At 40.1% G+C, this 19,560-nt stretch overlaps 1 protein-coding gene across 2 annotated transcripts in view; it reads left to right on the top strand.

Annotated features, from left to right (window-relative positions):
• Nucleotides 1-923: 923 nt before the first annotated feature.
• Nucleotides 924-19,560, top strand: part of NPHP3 (nephrocystin 3) — a 52,498-nt gene continuing 33,861 nt past the window's right edge. The window contains exons 1-13 of one of the 2 annotated variants that reach the window (XM_074945556.1): nt 924-1,713; nt 3,832-3,957; nt 5,658-5,808; nt 7,298-7,450; nt 9,126-9,259; nt 9,524-9,684; nt 11,976-12,123; nt 13,201-13,275; nt 13,948-14,127; nt 16,721-16,824; nt 17,549-17,663; nt 18,515-18,658; nt 19,133-19,230. In XM_074945556.1, the coding sequence (XP_074801657.1) occupies nt 1,360-1,713; nt 3,832-3,957; nt 5,658-5,808; nt 7,298-7,450; nt 9,126-9,259; nt 9,524-9,684; nt 11,976-12,123; nt 13,201-13,275; nt 13,948-14,127; nt 16,721-16,824; nt 17,549-17,663; nt 18,515-18,658; nt 19,133-19,230 (1,943 nt within the window). In that variant the 5' untranslated portion in view covers nt 924-1,359. The remainder of the gene's footprint in view (nt 1,714-3,831; nt 3,958-5,657; nt 5,809-7,297; nt 7,451-9,125; nt 9,260-9,523; nt 9,685-11,975; nt 12,124-13,200; nt 13,276-13,947; nt 14,128-16,720; nt 16,825-17,548; nt 17,664-18,514; nt 18,659-19,132; nt 19,231-19,560) is intronic. The other variant, XM_074945557.1, reaches the window with a different exon arrangement.

The following is a 19,560-nucleotide window of genomic DNA, read 5'->3' on the forward strand; positions in this document are numbered from 1 at the left end:
TACCAGGGGAACGTCACATGTAGTGCCTAGCAGCCTGAGCCAGGGACCAGGAGTCCATTGTGCTAGGCGCTGTAGGAACCCAGAACAACAACAAAAAAAGCCAGTGCCCCAAAGAGCTTATAAAGCTAAGTACAATGCTATTTCCCCCAGCTGCATTACTGTACTAGTTACTTCTGGTGGAAACAGATTGTTCTATTTACCACGTCGCCCTATTTGGGTTTGGCTCCTTTCCCCTCCTTGTTCTTTTTCTTCCAAATTGTTTCTGAAACCTCTCCAACTAAAATATGCTAAAAGTAGCTAAAAGAATAATAAAAAAAAAAGCTATAAGTGGCTGCTTTGCCTGCCGACTCCTGCCTCCTCAACTCTTCTAGGGAAATAGGCTTCCCCCCGTCCTCTTTTCGCTCCTCCCCACCCCATACTTTAGCGCCCACAGTTATTTCTTTTATCTCGAGACGTGTCCCTCTGCTCTGGGGAACAAACCAACCCCTTGCTTCTGTACGTGCTCGCTGCCTCTGCCCCTCTCCCTTCCCCCGCGCCACGAGCGAGGCGTCCCCCCTCCAGCCCCATCTCCCCACGAGCCTCTCCCCACCAGCTCGGCCCCTCTTCTCCCCGACCTGCCCCCCTCCCTCCCTCCCTCCCTCCTTCTTCCACCAGCCCCTGTCAGCACCCTCCCGTCTCTTCCCCCTCGGGCCGCCAGCCCCGCCTCCCCTCACCCCTCGGGCCGGTACCCGGCGCTCCCAGCCGGCGGCCCAGCAGCGCCGCGCGGAGCGGAGCGGGGTCTGGCCGCGCGAGGCGCCCTGCAGCCCGCCGGGCGCAGAGACTCCCGAGTCCCGGCCCCCACCCTGCCCTGTCCGGGGAGGGTTGGAGGCGGCCCACGTGGCTCCCTCCTTCCTTCCTCCTCTGAGCCCTGTCCCGCCCCTTGCAGCGCAGCGGGCTGCGGCTGCCCGAGACCCCTGGCTTGGGGGCACAGAGTCCCCGAGGCTATGGCTGGCTCCCCCCTGCCGAGGGGTGTTATTCATGCCACTCTGGGGAGCTGCTGCTGTCCCGTGGGCCCGCCCTAGACAGCGGGGCAGCCCGTCATTGCTCCCCTGGGTGGAAGTGGGGCTTGAAGCCAGTCTAGTTGGTAGGGACTGGTGGGGAGAGCCCGGGCAAGCCCCTGACCTGTGTGGGGAGCCCCACTGCCAGCCACTCCACCGGTGCACAGACACCACAGGCATGACCCTGGTATAAACTGCTAGAGGGACAGAACCAGTGACATGTGCCTGGCACCCATGCCCGGCTACTGGGTGACTTCAGCTGCCAAACCCATGGAGAAAGGGGAGCAGCAGTGAGGGCAGCATCCCAACCTGGCCCCCAACGATGGGGACAGCTTCCTCCCTGGTGAGCCCAGCGGGCACTGGTGGGGAGGTGATTGAGGACACTTATGGGGGAGGTGGTGGCGAAGCCTGTGAGATCCCAGTAGAGGTGAAGCCCAAAGCTCGCCTGCTGCGCAGTTCTTTCCGCCGGGTGGGTGCTTCGCGGCCTGGAGGCCTCATTGGGGCCAGCTTCAAATCCACTGCCTCAGTACAGGAGTTGGAGTGCATGGCTGAGTATGAGCGCCTGAAAAAAGAATATGAGATCTTCCGTGTCAGCAAGAACAACGAGGTGGCCTCTATGGTCAAGAAAGAAGCCAAGCTGGACCTGGAGAACAAGAGACTCCGGGCAGAGCTCCAGGTAACTAGCAATTCTACTGACCCACGCCATGGTTGATAGGGAAAGGGGTGGGAGGGAAGATCTCATTTTCTGAGGCAAATATTAGCTCCTGTATAGCAGTGTTCATCCTTACATCTCAAAGCACTTGATAAATTGAGTATCTCCATTTTACAGATGGGAAAACGGAGGCATAAAGAAGACAAGAGATTTGTCTAAAGTTGTTCAGGAAATAAGTGTCAAAACTGGGAACAGAACCCAGATCTCTTTCCACTACACCATACGCCTTTTGAAATGGGGAATAGACCCCTCAACTATGGCTTTAGCATTGACCTTCTTCCTCCCAACTAGTCTCTTGGTGGAGAGCAGTCGAGGGTTCTTTATCTCCTCCCGTTCCCAGCATCTTCTGGACAAGCTGCCCACCTCCCAGTATTCTCCCGCCTACTCTGTGTGGAGCTGCTGAGTAGCACCCTTATAAAATTCCAGTTTTTAAATATAGCCTGGTAGAAACAAGATTCACAACTGCAGGCAAAATATTTCAGATCAAGATGGCATTTTTACATGGACAAATCAGCAACTAAAAAAAGAAATGGACAGTTAAAAAATGTGTTCAATTTCTTTACCTATGTTAATCTAGACATCTTTTATAAAAACTTAGATTTTTATAATAAAATAAAACATCTAGTTTACTTTTCACCATTTAGACAATTGGTTTATTATTTGCAATACTTCCAGCTTGAACTGGTCAGTTTCACTTTTCTTTCCAGGTTTCTTCAGAGCCCCACTGAAGTAAAAATGAAGTCAGTGGGGCTGCATTAGAGCACTGGAGTCTGCTTGCACTATATGTATTTTATGACTTTAAAAACAAACTTTGTATTTGCGGATAATCTAAGCCAGTGTTTCTCAAATGTGGCCACCGTGGCTGCATGCGGCCACCAGGGGCTTTTCTTGCAGCCACAGCCTCCTGGGTGACGATGCAGGGTGTGGGGAGTAAACCTCCCCCAGGGCCACCAGCAGGGACTGGTCTCTGTCCCCTTCTGGAGGCACAAACATGTAGGAGTAAGCAGCCAGCGTGAGTTCCCCACCTTCCTGGGAACGGTGGGGCTCGGGCTTCAGGCTTAAGCCCGGGGGTGGGGGTACAGGCTCTGGCCCTGTGGCAGCAGGTTCCATCCCACAGCCTCAGGGCTCCAGGATCACCCCCTGCACATCGCCCCTGGCCCTCGCTGCCTCCTCCAGTCCCCATCTGTGCACCAGGGCCCCAGTCTCTTGCTCTGGACTCATCTCCCCTGACTCCCACTGCCTCCCATCTATCTATCCCCCTTTCACCCCTTGGCCTCACTACCCACTTCCCCATCCAGGGCTTAATTTGTCCCCCAGCTTACCGGGGCTGAGTATGTCTGCTGTGAAAAGTGATATTTTATTAATATCACTTTTCACAGCCTCCCAGCTAGCTAGCAAGTCTGCTGTAAAAGTGGTATTAACAAATATACAAAATGTCCCTTTTCACAGCAGACTTACTAGCTAGCAAGTCTAATAAAAAAGCAACCAAAAAAAGCAAAACATGCAAAGCACCTTATTGTGTTTCTGTTTTGTTTAGGTCCAGTAATGAGTAGACAACTGTACATTATTTTTAATTATTGAGTCTGCAATAAACCCCTACATAAATAAATTACAATGATTTGGACATGTATATGCACATATTTATTTGTTTTTTCTAAAGTTATTAAGTATTTTAGGAAAAATTGTCAGAGCAGCCACCAGCAAGAGTTGGTGGCCGCATTCTGAGGCCACCCAAAAATTTGTTGCAAGAACCCCCGAGCACTATACCCAGATGTACAGACACTCTTTTCTCAACCTGTGTATTATATAATTTTAACATTAGCTTTAATAAAAATGTTAAATATTTTGTTTGTCATTCATGATAAGATTGCACTGATTTGTGTTCCAACACTGCAATGCAATGTTTAAATCTAAACAAACAAAAAACCAAACAAAAACTTCTTCATTGAATTAAGAGTTGTAAAAGGGCTATTGCAGCAAAACTATTGAATTTGCTATCAAACTCAGTAGCTGAAAAATATGCTAAAACTTTATAGCAATAATAATTTTCTTTCAGAGAAATCATATATTAAATATTTTCAGGCTCTTCAGAAAACTTACCAGAAAATACTTAGGGAGAAAGAAAGTGCTTTAGAAGCCAAATATCAAGCCATGGAGAGAGCTGCTACATTTGAACATGATCGAGACAAAGTCAAGAGACAATTCAAGGTAAGCATCTTCACTTTATCACCCAGGAAAATGACCAAGAAAATCTAAAGTGATCCCTTAGTGAACTCTCTGTGGGTAGGTTCTGCCTAGATGCAGATGTCTGCCGATATGAAACTCATTGCAGGTCCAGGGCCTTAATCCACTATTTACTCCAAATTAATCATACCAAAATTTATCTGTAGAAATGTTTTTTAATAACATTTAGTCTTAGTGGAAAATAATGCTTTTGAAAATGGAAAGGAGAAAATTTACTGTTGCTCAACATCCTGGCACCTTCTGTGCCATTTTATCAGCTTTTGCCAGTTTCACACCTAGAAGGGGCAAGGAACATGCAGATCAGAAATTATGTTACATGATGTTTTAAAGAAAAATAAATTGTAGGCTCATTGACTTTGGTTATTTCTCAGTAATGCTTATATTTAATTTTTTAATGTTCAACATTTTTAGTTTTCATTAAAAAAATACCCCCTGTGCTAGCTATTGGCACATCTCTTTGTGCTACTAAAATACAAGAGCCAAGTGAAGATAAAAGACATAATATTTTTGCATTAGGGTGACTTGAAATGCTTATTAATTGCCAAGCTGATGCTTCTGGTTTTCCCCTCCTGCAGCTGATCCCACTGCTAGCACACAAAATTAGACAGTGAATGCATTTCTCTGCACTGTTTTAGGGTTTGCCAATATGATCAACTGTAGCAGAGGAAATGTTTTGGTAGATAAGTAAGGCAAGGATTGCTTTCAAAGAGTTTTGTTTTAAATTGTATTTGTAATTACGTCTACAGATCTCTTGTATACGCTTGGGATCTTAAGTACTTAGTTTTGATCAAAGACCAAGCTCGTTAATCAGTTTTAGCTTGTGATAGTAATATTGTGTATATATAAGACAATTCCAGATATCTGGTCTCTGTATTTTAAACTACTTAAATTAAAGGTGTATAGCTGTCAGTACAACAATCCACAGTAAAATAATATACGTCCATTCAAAAAATAATAGGGAAATCTTTGAGAACAAATTATAGTTTTGTTGCTGAAAAAAGCTGGCTTTTCTTAAAACTAAGTTTAAAAACCATGGATATTACTTATGAGGTTATTTTAGTACTGTCCATCCCAAACATTCAAAAATCATGAGTCAGTAACCCCAAAATCATGGCATTGATTTAAAAATCATGATTTAAAAATAATAAATGTTGGATTCCTTTATTCGCCTTCTGATTTTGAGAGAATGGGTTGCACTTGGGATGTTGTGAAGGCCAAGACTATAACAGGGTTCAAAAAGAACTAGACAAATTCAAGGAGGATAGAGCTATCAATGGTTATTAGCCAGGATGGGCAGGGATGGTGTCCCTAGCCTCAGTTTGTCAGAAGCTGGGAATGGGTGATGGGATGGATCACTTAATGATCACCTGTTCTGTTCATTCTCTCTGAAGCATCTGGCATTGGCCACTGTTGACAGACAGGATACTAGGCTAGATGGACCTTTGGTCTGACCCAGTATGGCCGTTCTTATGTTCACTTGGGTCACATTTTCAAGTCTTTCTCTACCACAGCGAGGGCTCAAATCTCACTTTTTTTTTTAATGACAGCAGATCACATGAATTCAGGAGCTGGGGCTATAGATCAAACATCAAATTTCACAAGACTTGTGATAAAATAGTAAGAGTTGGCTTTATACTTTAAAAAAAATCCTTTCCTTTTTCTAGATTTTCAGGGAAACTAAGGAAAATGAGATTCAGGATTTACTGAGGGCCAAACGAGAGCTGGAAACAAAACTTCAGAGACTGCAAGCCCAAGGGATCCAAGTCTTCGATCCCGAAGAGTCTGATTCAGATGACAATTGCACAGAAGTTACTGGTAAGAATTCCATTTGCTACTTTCAGCAAGCGAATAAAAAAAGATTAAATTTTATGAAGTATAGCAAAAGAAAATATATATGCACTATAGATTGTGAGGCTTTATAATGCAAGTTTTAAAAGCACAAGGACATATTGTATGAAAGATAAAAACAGTTTACAATTTAAATTGTGGGTTTTTTAAGTCTGTGGAGGCCCTAAACAAATTAGCCATTTTTGGTGATTCCATTTATATTTATAGTGCCCCATATTCTAAAAAACACCTTGACTTTCTACCCTCCCTGAACCTTTCTGCTTTTCTTGTATTTTCATTGTGAGTTTCCTGCTATCTGATCTCATTTTCTCAAGTCTAGAGGTTATGTTCCAGTTTGGCATATCAGCCCCATATAACCCATCAGAACAGAAAATGAACAAAATTGGAAACCTACGCAGAATATCAAATTGGAATTTGACAAGGGGGACCAGTTTTGAACAGCCTTAATCTTTAACAACACTGGATATTTAGCGGTTATAAGCATTCAGTCTCCTGGTTTTACATCTGATCCAAAACATGGCATCTGCATCAGCACAGTGCCCATTAGTACCATGCCATGGTATTGGTTAGATACAGACTAGGGATCACCAGCATCACTTCCTGCAACACTTGGGTTTTCCCTTAAGTCCAGTGTCCCGTGCTATTACATCTGACCCTGCTTTGCTAACAAGATGTGACACAAATCACAGCTGAAGTGGCTGAATAACCTTCAGAACTAGAAATGTTTCATAGTGCTATATATGGCTCTGATTCTGGAAAGCACTTGTGCACGTGCTAAATTCTAGTGACACCATTGATTTTAACGGGCCTATGATTCCTACCTCTTCCCCATGTATATTTTCTCCCTTCTTCTTTTATATTCCTTCTTATTTGTGTTTTATACTTCCTCATCCCTCCTTTAAAAATCTTTCTTAACTTATTCTCTTTTTTTTTTTTCTTCAAAAATTTGAGTTTAGTGGTCTTGAAAGTGATAGATTAGTAGGCAATGGTGTAATCCAAGGATAATATTAGAAGTTAACTATAAAGCTTTTCCACCCAACCAAGAAATGTATTTCACTCCTGACCTGCAACACTTTTCTGCTCCTTAGGTCTGGGTCTTTCTTAAACAGAGACTGTCAACAGTGTGGTGACTTTGTGAAGTGCACAAATGACTACAGTAAAACGATGAAACTCTTCCTTATAGGTGACCTAATACAGCATTTGAAACCAATGATGACGTCCTCAGTTTTGAGAGACCCATGTACTAACATGCTCTGTTACCTATTTCTTTAATAGCATGGCTTCTCAGTAACAGTGAGGGAGTGCAGATTTAAAACCACATTAGACAAAGCACTAAGCGAACCTGCTAAGGGAGAAGAATTTCAATTAGTGGCATTTGTCAGCCAATTTTAACTGAAGTGTTTAGGTTTGATAATGTATTTCATTTAGTGAAAATCAGTTTGTATTTACTTTTAAGCTACTGGAGCCCAATCTGAATATTGGACTGGTGGAGTGTTGGGAAGTGAGCCATCTATGGGTAGTATGATGCAACTTCAGCAGTCTTTCAGAGGGCCGGAGTTTGCTCATAGTTCCATAGATGTGGAAGGACCATTTGCGAACATAAACAGAGGTAAGCAACTCGTGTTTGTCTGCTAAGCGGGTTTAACAAGTGGCTGTTTACATACAAGTTCTGTTTACCTTGGAGGTCTTTTGTATTCATTCTTATCCCCTGTTAAGGGATTTACTGTATCTGTCACTCCATATTTTCCTTTGAATGACTGCTTTTTATAAAAATAAAATGAAAGTATAGCTAAGACACGCCTAATGGTGTTTAATATTTTTACTGCTAATAATATGTGCAGCAGTATTCTTAGGTAATGACAGTGAATCTGAATGCTTCAGAGTAAATATACCAAATACCAATTTATTGCCTGGGGGGCTCAAGAAGAGGCTTTAGATGACCCTGCTTTGAATAACATAACCAAGAAAAATGTATTTTAAATGTGATTTATTTTAGCCTGACATAGTCCCTGTATCTTGTCCGATTTTTGCCTTATTTTTCAAATAATTTCAAATATTTTTCAAACTGCTCAGATCCTTCGGCACATAGGCCACATGCATGATGTCACAAACTATGCCCCCTCTCCTTCACCTGGATTTGCATAGGAAGATCTTTCCAGGCAGAATCCCATTGACTTAAATGGAACTCTCCATGACTTTGAGGGTTCATCCACACAGATCCAGTTGCATGATCAGGACCTATGCATGCTGAATTACATTTGTACTATGGGAAAGATTATCACTGATTTCCCTATCAATTCCAGTATTTTGTAGTTAGTAACAACACTTTCTAACTTGGCTTGACTCACTACCTTAATCTCAATACTAGCCTGTGACACAGACTCAGTTCAGATTAGTTACTCAGACAAGTAACCTATCATCCTTAACTTTGAGTTTCTCTGTATATGTCACTTTGCAACACCACTTTACTGCTAATGAAAGGTCACTTTTTGACATTTTCAGGAGACAATTAGTAACTCACTAGTCAGCTTATCAGAAAAATGGTGTTTTATATTTCAAAATACATTTGCAGGAATTTACAAGATTATAGTGAGCTATTAGAGATCTCATAAAAATACAAAATTACACACAAAATTACCTTTCAGTAATGCTAAAGTGTTAAGACTTTCACATGTCAAGTAGCTTCCTTGAAACTGCTCAGAACATAGGTAATGTTCCCCTACAAAATGAGAAGCTAAGAAAAGAATTAGCTTTAAAGCTTTCTGTGATAAGCTGAATTGACATACAACATACACATGGAGAACAATGCAGTTTATCTAAAGAAGAATTATGCTACCTATTAGTTCACCAACATTTGTTAGCTTAGTATATTTACAATTAATTTTAAAGCAGCAGTATTTTACTAACAATTGCTTAGTTAGGCATCTAATTACATGGTCATCTTTATTACTTCTGTTAGAGAATTTAATTTTTTTGTATGAAAGCCATCAGCTTGACATTTTGGCTAAATTTCACAAACACTTATTTTAAAAGAAACATAATAGGTATGTAATGTGAATGTATTTAACATTCTGCTGTTTTGTTTTGCTATATTTTATAATTTTGCATATTATTTAAATCTAACTTTTAATTAAATCTGAAGTATTTTGTGATATATTAGTATGAAAGATACTCTATAAAATGAAGTTTATTATTTCCTTAGGGTGTGTTAAGAGAGCATTGATGCAAACTGTTATATGATGTAACAAGATAAGGAGACCTGTGGTTTTGTATATTGTTTGCAGATGACTGGGATGCTGCTATTGCCAGTTTATTGCAGGTTACTCCATTGTTTTCCCACTCTCTGTGGAGTAACACAGTAAGGTGCTATCTCATTAATACAGATGAGACTCAACCTGAAGTGGACATCTTCATTCGGGTGAGAACAGCACAAAAGTTATGTTAATTAATCATTCATTTAAGGTTCTCTATTTTTCTCCTCTAATACTTGTTCATCAAAACTCTGTGGTAGTTCTTAAAAGGTTTAGGAGTCAGATCTTGATCCCATTGAAATGAGTGGGAGTTTTGTTATGGATTTCAATGGAAGAAAGTTTATATTGAAAATAAATTGGGGTTTATTAATAGGTCCTTATTGAAATACATAATTAATAATAAAGGTCAGTTTATTTAAATTTCCTTTCAGAACTACTCACCAAAACTTCAAAGAATATGTGAAACATTGGGGTACTTCTTTCAAGTTGTTCATTTTCCAGTAGAAAATGGAAATCATTTCCAGGCTGTGAGAAAATGGGAAATTGAGAAAAGTTCCTTAGTCATTTTGTTCATACATTTAACTTTGCCAAGGTAAGTTAATAGTTTTGCAGATTGACAAAGCAAAGAGAAACTGATAATTTATGTATAACACATAGCTTATTAACATGTATGCAGTGTTCCATTTACAGCATTTCTTAAGCTAGTTTCTTCTAACAAATCTTCCTTCAGACTTTAGATTTTCTAGCACAGACAGTTAAGAGAAAGCAGCTTCTTTCTGAGGTTTCCCTGTTCCTGTGGCTCTAGATTCTGTTAAAATACAACATAAAAGAGCCATCAAAATATGCAAATTTCTTACTTTCCAAGAACAGCTTTCTGCTGTTCCTAGTGATAGAATCATAGAAATTAGAGATGGCATGTGTGAACGTGTTCTGTGTGTTTTATTTGCTTATCTGTCTAGTCACCTGCCTATATTACCTGTTTTATTTGGTTGCATATTCTTTTTGTCTCTCTAACTTACTTCTCGGTTAATTTCGTGGCTCTTCAGTGCAGAGTCTTGCCCTAGCCTGTTGTGATGTAATTTAGTAAATCCATGATATTTTATAACAACTGGTAATGCAGTGCTTTTCACTTGTGCAGTGAATAATTGGTCATCTTACTAGAAGAAAAATAATTTTCTAAACCAAAAGTATTGAATTAAGGATAATGTTACAATTCAGTTGTTTCTATTTTGCAGCTTGGAATTTTTTTCTTTTTGGCTGTATACCATGAAGGAGGAAGAAAAGAGGGATTAGAAGTGAAAACACTAAATAATGGGCATTGAGTCGTCATTTTTAATATGTCCTTATACAGTTGAACAGCCATTTTGATAATCTCTGTCAGGATATTATCTGACCCATAATCTTATTAGCAAGGGGCCAGGAACAGTCTAGTTTTTGGCCTTTTAATGAACTATGACATTACTACATTAAGTGTCTGAAGTTTAGCTGCCTTTGGAGTTGAGCGAGGATTGGGGAAGAAAGCTGGGAGATGAATATATTGATTCATATGGAACTCTGTCAGCTTTGGTCAGGAACTTGGGATGAGGCTTCTCTAGCTTTTTGAGTCTGCTAAGAGAAAGAGCAACATATAGAACATCATTCAGGAATGTGTCCCTCTCCTAAACAAAAAAAGGTACCTACAGTGTCTGTTGTTATGTGACATTGAAATGTCACACAAGGGGTTAGGTTTTGAATCCTGACGATTTTCCTTTTGCCATTTTGCTAGCACCCTGGTTCAGATGTGGGGGTGTCTAGCCTATAAACTAAATATCTGACTAAAAAAGGGTTTTTTTGCTAATGGGCAAAAAGGCTAATTAATAACTAGCTAATTGATAATACTGCTGACTAACTAATGCTAGCACTGTGTGCAAAGCAGCAGGCTGACAGACACACTGCAGGGGTTCCGTCTTGCTGGCACAGGTGGTAAAAAAGAACTGAGGGAAAATTGGGTCCGCTCTGCCCTTTATGTCCTTGGAGAAATGGGGGCAATGCAAAGACACTGAGAGCATTTCTGGCCCTACTGACATTGCTGGCCAAAAGAATCTGATCTTGTGTACATGGGCCACATGTGCACCAAGAGTGGAATCCATGTGGACAATACAGCTCAGAGAAGAATGAGACCTTCCTGACAACAATATTAATTTAATTAGTTTCTTGTACAAAAAGTGAGATTAAGATTATAATGCCTCATGTGTGGAAGATTACACCTATCTGCTAGTTTGTCTCCTGTGATGCTGGCTCTCTGTGTAGCATAATAGATTCACAAGGCAGAACTTTCAGGAATAAAGACAGATATTCCTTCACACACATACAGGTACAGTGCATTGTTCAGATTCAAGTTGTGAGTGTAATTTGTCCATTTTGGTGAGCCTTAACTAAGGTCCTGAACCCTACAGTTTTCCCTTTGACTTTAGGGAGCAGGATAGGACATTCAAATAATTGATGACAGTGCATCAATACATTTGGTATTTGTTAATAATGACTTGTGACTCTATTCTCATGTGTATGAAAACCAAATGCAGAACTATTACTGTTTAATCTGAGTACCAGTATGATGAGAGGGTTTGTAGAAAATAGACTTCTGAATTAAAAAAGCAATCATGTGTAAACCTGCTACTGAAAGAATCTTAATATCGTCAGTACAATTAGCAACCTGAGAACTTTTCTCCATTTTCCTGGCCCAGACGTTGGATATCCTCTGTTTCAATGTCTGGCTGCCTTCATGGTAAAAGGTGTGCCCTTTCAATTAGATTTTGCAGTGAAACCTGTCCTTGGAGCTTATGTTGATTAAACTGCGTACTGCAACAATGTAATATCGCTCAAGACTGCTGATTTCTAATCTAGCTGTTTGCTGGAGGACTGTGAAGAAGCCTTATTGAAAAATCCTGAAGGAAAGCCCCGGCTGATTTACCGCAGAATAGAAGATGGCAAAGTCAGCTCAGACCCTGTGCAGCAGTTAACTGAGCAAGTTTGTTATGTGAACAAAGCAAAGGTACAACATGTAGAAGGTTGTTATGTTTCAGAGATTTGTTGTCCTCTTATTTTGTAGAATAATACTTGTACTTCAGATATTACAACGCATCCTTTGTTATGGACATCTTTTGTGAACAGGTGTATGGTGTTGAATTTTATGAAATTGTAGATTTAAAAAATTGAGCACTGTGCCTGTACAGAAACTTGAACAAAGTTTTATTCTCAGCTGCGCAGGGGGGTGCAACTGAGCAGAATTTGGCTCTAAATTTCTTACAGAATTCTTATGAAAAAATCCTATAATATTTAATAGAAAAGAACTGTTCTATATTATTTTGGATCATCCTCTGGGGAAATACAACCCTGCTATAGAATTTGGAATGATTTTTAAAAATGTATATACAAGTGGCATTCTCTGTTTAAATTCTATGCTATACTCTAATTCCTATAGAATACTATGAACTTTTTATATGCTAAATCCCTATTACATTTTACAGGACTTTCCAGTTAGAGAAATAATCTAATCACATCATTAATAGTACATTTTCCTGTATTGTTTTTTTGGATATCGTCAAAACAAAGGAACTCTGATTCAAAGTCCCCTCCTCCTCCTGCCTGTGGGTTGACTACTCAAATAAGGAAAAGGACAACAAACAAATAATCCCCTGAAGCGTACTCAGGCTCTGCTTGAGTACACTCTCCTGGCGGCCAACTTCCCTTGGAAGATGACTTCTTCTTACAGGCACCTTTATTAGCAATGAAATGCAGCTGCTTTAGTAAATCATTATCCAGATGTCCTCTCTTAGCTTCCCTGAGCTGAGAGAGGAACCCTCCTGGGTCCTAGCTCATCGTGAAGCCTTCTTATCCACTGCCAAAGTATCTTTGGTGAGGTGGAAGCATCTCATTTTTAAATGAAATTCTGTCTTACGGTGCCAGAGGCTAAGCCTCCAAAGTAGTTTTCATTTTGAAAGGTGGCGAATGTTGTTCTGGAAAGAATATAAGCTTTGGATATATTTTATATCTACATGCCTCAGTAACTGCATCTGTGTTTAATAGTCAATCCCAGAGTTGCTTCATATTTTGTCATTAACTTTTTCAGCTCATTGATCACATGGGAGGAGTGGAAGAAGGAGCGTATGAAACTTATAATTGTGTGGAAAAGATAATTAAACAGGTAGAGTGCATGATGCTGTGTATTCCACATGAGAGGCTACTTTGCGCATTCCTGCTTACAATTTGAATGGTAGACTCTGGGGCAGTGCCATCCACGGCTTTACAAAATTGCCATATTGCCAGTATTCTGCAAGCACTGTAGTAAATCCACGGTCTATTTAATAATCTATTTATATTCACTACAAATGAGTGATGTTTTGTCATAATTCAAAGGCCTCCATATGTTTCAGCATTATTAATACCTGGAAGTAAGGAAAGCCACAACTGAATAAAATAGTTTAAGAACTATGTTACTTTAGGTAACCTCCATCATGGGAAAACTGAAAGCAGCTTCTTGAGATCTCAGTATAAAGCGTCACTAGGACTCATTTGGTCACATTCTCTGCTGGCGTACGTGGGCACAGATCCATTGACACGAATAGAATTCACTCATCTACCCCAGAATTGTTACCTAAAGTGGGAAGGGATACAGTGCATAAAAACGGTCCTGTCCAGTGTGTGTCAGTATGGTATGCAGCCCATACCATATGGAATACATTTCATGCCACAAATGTAAGTCCAAAATGACATGTAAGCGGTGCCCACTGCCTAGTTGAAAGAATCTGGGGCAATGATAGCATATACTTTTAAGGAATAAGTTACAGTATTTCCATGTGGTTTGTTTCTTACACAGGATATATTGGGCTGTGAAAGCACAGAAGTAGAAGGCAAGGTTTTGGGTAATAAAGAGGAGTCCACTGCGCCTGAAGAGGAAGTTTTTGGAGATGTGCTGTGGGATGCACATGATGAACAAGAACAGATGGAAGCTTTCCAGCAGGCTTCTAACTCAACATGTGAACTAGGATTTGAGAAAGTAAGCAGATAGAAATGTCTGTTGATTAAGGGAAATAAATGTCTCTGTTTCATGAGCAGCAATGATGCTGTTGTATGGAAGGACCTATGTTTGAGAACAACCTTGGAGCTTTTACACCTTAGGCTAGAGGAGACCATATGTGTTAGACAGATGACGTATTTAGTTTCTGGAACAATGCCAGTTATGTCTGTCTTAAAGTGTCATTGGTGAAGAAATGGTCCTCGTTTCTCCATTGGAGGAAATGTTGCCGTGATAGTATACTGTCTAGAAATAAGGGGTTCTCTTAGAAGGCGAGTAACACACCATACTTTGAAGTCTAAATGAAAGGCCTCAAACAGCTTTTTGAAGCAAATGAAAGCCCTGTGTCAATACAGAGAATTAGGTCTGTTGGAATTGGATTATGATAATGAAACATAGTCCACAATCTTAATGTCTCTGAGTCTGTATGAGAGAAAGACATAGTAAAATAAAAAATAAAGGGGTACTGAAATGCTCATTACTTCCTGGACTGCCTCACCTGTAAGCCCTTGTAAAACTAGGAGTCAAAAACAGATACACCTAGAAAGGGTTGAATTAATACATCTAGAGGAATCCGTGAAAAGTGTCTCTGGTGGGGAATTATGTTGCTGCTTGAATAAGTGGGTGTGCTTTCATGCTGTGCTGTGCTTCCCAGAGGAACTGGCTGACACTGTATGCTTGCGCCTCTTGGAGATGCAGCATGCAGAAGCACAGCTCTGGGAAAGAGGGGCAAAGGTGGCTGTAAGCCATCGTTTTGTCCCTGGGATTTTGGGCTGATTGGGAACCAAAATGGCCCATGCTGTAATTTAAGAAGTTCAGGGGGCTGCTCTAAATTACAGAAGCCCTCCCTGAACTGCCTTTGAACAGCTCGGCAACCTGGAGCTTCTCAAAATGGCCGTTGTACCATGCACTATGACCTCACCCCCTGTTTCAGGGCTTGCGAAGGGTCCTGTGTTAGCCCTGGTCTATCCACTATTTTTGTATTGATTGAACTATTTCAGTTAAGGATATGAATTTTCTACTGAAGTAGTTAAATCAATGTAACCCCTAGTTATAGCGGCATAAAGGTGCCTTATACCAGCGTAGCTGTTCCTCCACCCTTTACAGGAATAAGCTATACCATTCACCTAGAACTTCGTTCACACTAGGGGGTTGCACCACTTTAATAACATACGGGAATAGTTAAAGTAGTATAATTTCTTTGTTAGATACGATCTAAGTGAGCCAACAGCTGTCCTATGCAGTACCTGTACCGAGGGAACCCTGGCTCAGGGACTTTTATGGCTCCTCTACACTGCCACAGTGCACTCAGGGGCGAGGCCGTAATGGGAGAGAATCTCTTCTATGGGGTTTTGGAATGCAAAAATGTAATGATAGGGATCAAATGTGAGGAGTTAGTCCTGGAAAACTGTCCATCTCCCACTGGTAGATGTTGTGTCCCATACATTATTGGCAAACCTGACACAGTCTGCTGTGCTGCCTCCAATAGAGGTGAAAGCTGAACAGAGACAAGTTTGAATGCTGTTTTTCCAGTAAATTTGATTAACTTATTTTAGAAATGGAAATTAAAAAGTTAACACAGAGATAATTCCTTTTCTTAGAATTGTAAGGAATATGCTCTGCTGTTCTTCATTCATATTATTCTGTACTTCTGGCTCTATAAGAATTTCTAAAAATAGCCAGTTCCATATAATCAAGTGTAACTACTTGTAGCAGTAGGTGACACGGAATATTGGAACACTATCCTTTTATCCTTGGCTGTCTATCTTAGTTATTTATGTGCCCCCCATCAACATAGTATCTGAGTGCCTGTATTTATCCTCACAACACTCTGTGTGGCAGAGCTATTATCCTCATTTTAGAGATGGGTAACTGAGGCACAGAGAGGCTAAGTGACTTGCCCAAGGTCACACAGAGGTCTGTGGTGCAGCAGCGAATTAAACCTAATGCACTAACCACTGGACGATCCTTCCATTCTTGGAGGTCTACATTCAAATTTTGCCTTGTCAGGGGCAAAACGAATTTTTGTCTCACTCTAGTCCCTAATGGACATTTGCTCACCTCATAAAACCACAACACAATAATTTAGTCCAGTTGGTAATACATTCTCATGAGACACAAGTCTGGAACACCACTGGGATCTGGCAGGCCAAGATTGCAGTGCATTAGCAGAGGTGCAGGGGGAATTGCATGCCTTCTTGTACTAGGTCTTACTGTAGCAATGCCACTAGTCAGTCATATTTATTAGTACTGCAAATTGATCCCAAACTAATTTTTAAAAATTATTTTCTACTTTTAAACTTTTTATGGAAGAGGTATTAAATAGTAGTTTTTAGTGATTCTAGCACTTTCCATGCTTCCTTCCCCATTAAAAAAGCAACAACAAAACCACTTTGTTTCTATATCCATATATTTTGTTTTACTCTTAGTCCCCTGACTTCAATGGAACTAAACATTCTTAAAGTTAAGTATGTGCTTAAATATTTGGAGGATGCATTAATCAGTATATTAATTAATCAGGATATGTATTTCTTTAATACTGGAGCCCTTGTAACGTAAATTGTTCTGTTTGCAGTATTATGAACGTCTAAATGATCTGGTGGCAGCACCAGCACCCATCCCACCTCTTCTTGTGTCTGGAGGACCAGGCTCTGGCAAATCTCTTCTCCTGTCAAAATGGTATTTTTAAAAATGGTTAATATTTTTTTTAAATTACACTTCAAACAAGAACAGCACAACATTGGATTGGTAGCAGGAGAAACCAGCATTAGAAAAATACTGAAGTTCCAAAAGCAACCCTCTAAAGTCTAGGCACCCGTTACAACCCACAGGGGAGAGTGCCACGGAGAACCCCAACTCAACTCCTACACAGGGGGCTGTGCACTGTTCTGAGAATGAGGGTGGTGGTGGCTACAACAGAAAAGTTCACCTCCGCTAAGTGCCCCCACTGAGGTAAATGGAAGGGAGGATCCAAATCCAGAAACCTATTGCAGAAATGCATCTTGCGGTCACTCATGATCTACAACAGAACCTACTGCCATAAAATAAACTGACAGTATTCCGATGAGTAACACTTGAATGCTGATGCCATCAGGGCATTCATTACCCACCCTTCCCCCAAGGATCTCCTCTTTTTGATGTTTTATCTTTGTAATCTGTGAATGTAGCAAGTACCTGAAAATCCCTCTAGTCCAGTGGAGATAAAAAGTGAAAATTCTGATGGAAAATATTTGATTATGGATGATTAATTTTCTGACTTATTTTATTATGTATATACTGCACGTGCCAAGCTAAAATGTATAATTACATTTGACAAATCTACAATAATATTTATTGGAAATAAGAATATATTTAGAAAAATGTGGGCTATTGGGAATGTGTGTGTGTTTTTTTGCCCCAATAGGATTCAACTGCAACAGAAGCATTCACCAAACACACTAATTCTCTATCACTTTGTTGGGAGGCCCTTGTCTGCCAGTTCAGAATCAGCACTAATAATTAAACGGCTTACTTTAAAGGTACTCTAGTTATTGTTTAGCACATGTAGCATTATTCATTGTGTGTGTGTGTGTGTGTTTGTGTGTGTATATACACATATGAATCTATTTAAAGTTCTTTTGGCCCTGTCTGTACCAAATCAGGGTGATACAGATGATGATTTCCCTATTTTGTTGAGTTGATAATATATCAGAAATATATTAAAATATCATCTCTGAGGCTTTTCATAATACAGTGTTATCAATTATGATTCCACTGAAAAATATTGATGGTTTATAAAGAAAGCGACATAAGCTTCTTTTACTATTTCCTGCCATCTGGCCAAGGAAAGCAGCAGGTGGCATGTCTTTTGTCTATGCATTGAGAAACCTGAAGCTGCATTTGCCAGTTGGCACCCCACTAGAGTTGGACTATTGCTCTTCTATGTTAATTTGTTTTAGAAGTACGTGTCTGATATGTGTTGAATAAATGAGGGGCCTGATTCTGCCAAGATCTGGGCTCCCTTTATCTTCAAAAGAGGACACTCAGGGCTGCACAGTACTGAGCCATTCAGAAAGATTAAATCAGCTCTTCCCTGTGTTGTTAAAAATCTTCACATTTTTATTTGTACATTTTCCGCACTTCTTATTCCCCAGATGGTCCCATGGGATTTTTAACCTCACGTTGTCCATCTAAAATTAAATACACAAGAACTTCAAAAAACATTCTCCATTTTCTTAAATTCTTGCTCCTTATATGCAGTGAAGGGAAAACAACTTTGGATGGACTTGTTTGAAATCAGCTCCCCTGAGTGAATGATTTTATCTTGTGTCCAACTCCCCTAAGCATTTCTTAAGATGCAATATTTTTATGCATGTTTATAATTTTGCAGCTCATGCAGCATTCTTGGTTAGTGTCACCTTTAACATTGGATCCAGCTAAGCTCTTGGAAGAGTTTCCTCGTTGGCTGGAAAAACTTACTGTTCGTCACCAAGGCAGCATTATCATAATTATTGACTCTATAGACCAAATACAGGTACATTTCCAACCTGCTTGGCCTTTACAAATGCAAAACAAACTTGGAGTGATATATGTAGAAAATAATTTGCAGTTTTACTAGATGAATTAAATTGTCATTTGTTTTATCCATAAAACATGGTATTTATGGAATTTGCCGGAGTATGTTGCCTTTTGATTTGTCTGATTGCATTATCTGTGGGGGGTGGATCCAAAATTGTGGACTGATTTGTGGGTCGGGTCATGTATCCAATCTTTAGGTGGCGAGAGTCTACATGATACTACGCTAACTGCTTTACTTAAGTTGTCACCATGCTGCTGCACATAAAGGGGAATTTAGCTCTATATCAAAAATGTGGTCCTGAACAATTTTAAGAGAACGGAGGTGTTGGAAGATTGTTTTCACTGGGCTGAATAGTTAATGAGACGACAGTGATTTGTGGCATTTGTTTTTAATGAATTTTGAATTAATGCCCTGAAACTTGTTTTTAAGCAAGCTGAAAAACATATGAAATGGCTGATAGATCCACTGCCAGTGAATGTAAGGGTGATTGTATCTGTGAACGTGGAAACATGTCCGCAGGCTTGGAGGTACGTTGTTCTTTGGGGAGGTTTCAAATTAGCCTGGGTTTGAATATACTTATTATACATAGGTTGCAGAATAAAATCTGAGTCTGATTTTGTACCCACTGAAATCAGTGGGAATTTTGGATTTCCATTTTCCCCATTGAAGGTGATATACTGCATATTAAACATAGGCATGTGCACTTGCAGACTTCCAGTACTTTGATGTAGTCAGCCATCTTAGGGCAAGGTTAAAAATACAAATGTGACTTTGTATTATTAAAATCCTTTAACAGCAGAAGAGTGTAGTTTCAGATTTCTGCATTGACATCTTTTTTTCCCCGTCACGTAGTTAGG

The sequence above is a fragment of the Natator depressus genome, chromosome 2 (assembly GCF_965152275.1).
Source record: "Natator depressus isolate rNatDep1 chromosome 2, rNatDep2.hap1, whole genome shotgun sequence".
NCBI classification, from domain to species: Eukaryota; Metazoa; Chordata; order Testudines; family Cheloniidae; genus Natator; species Natator depressus.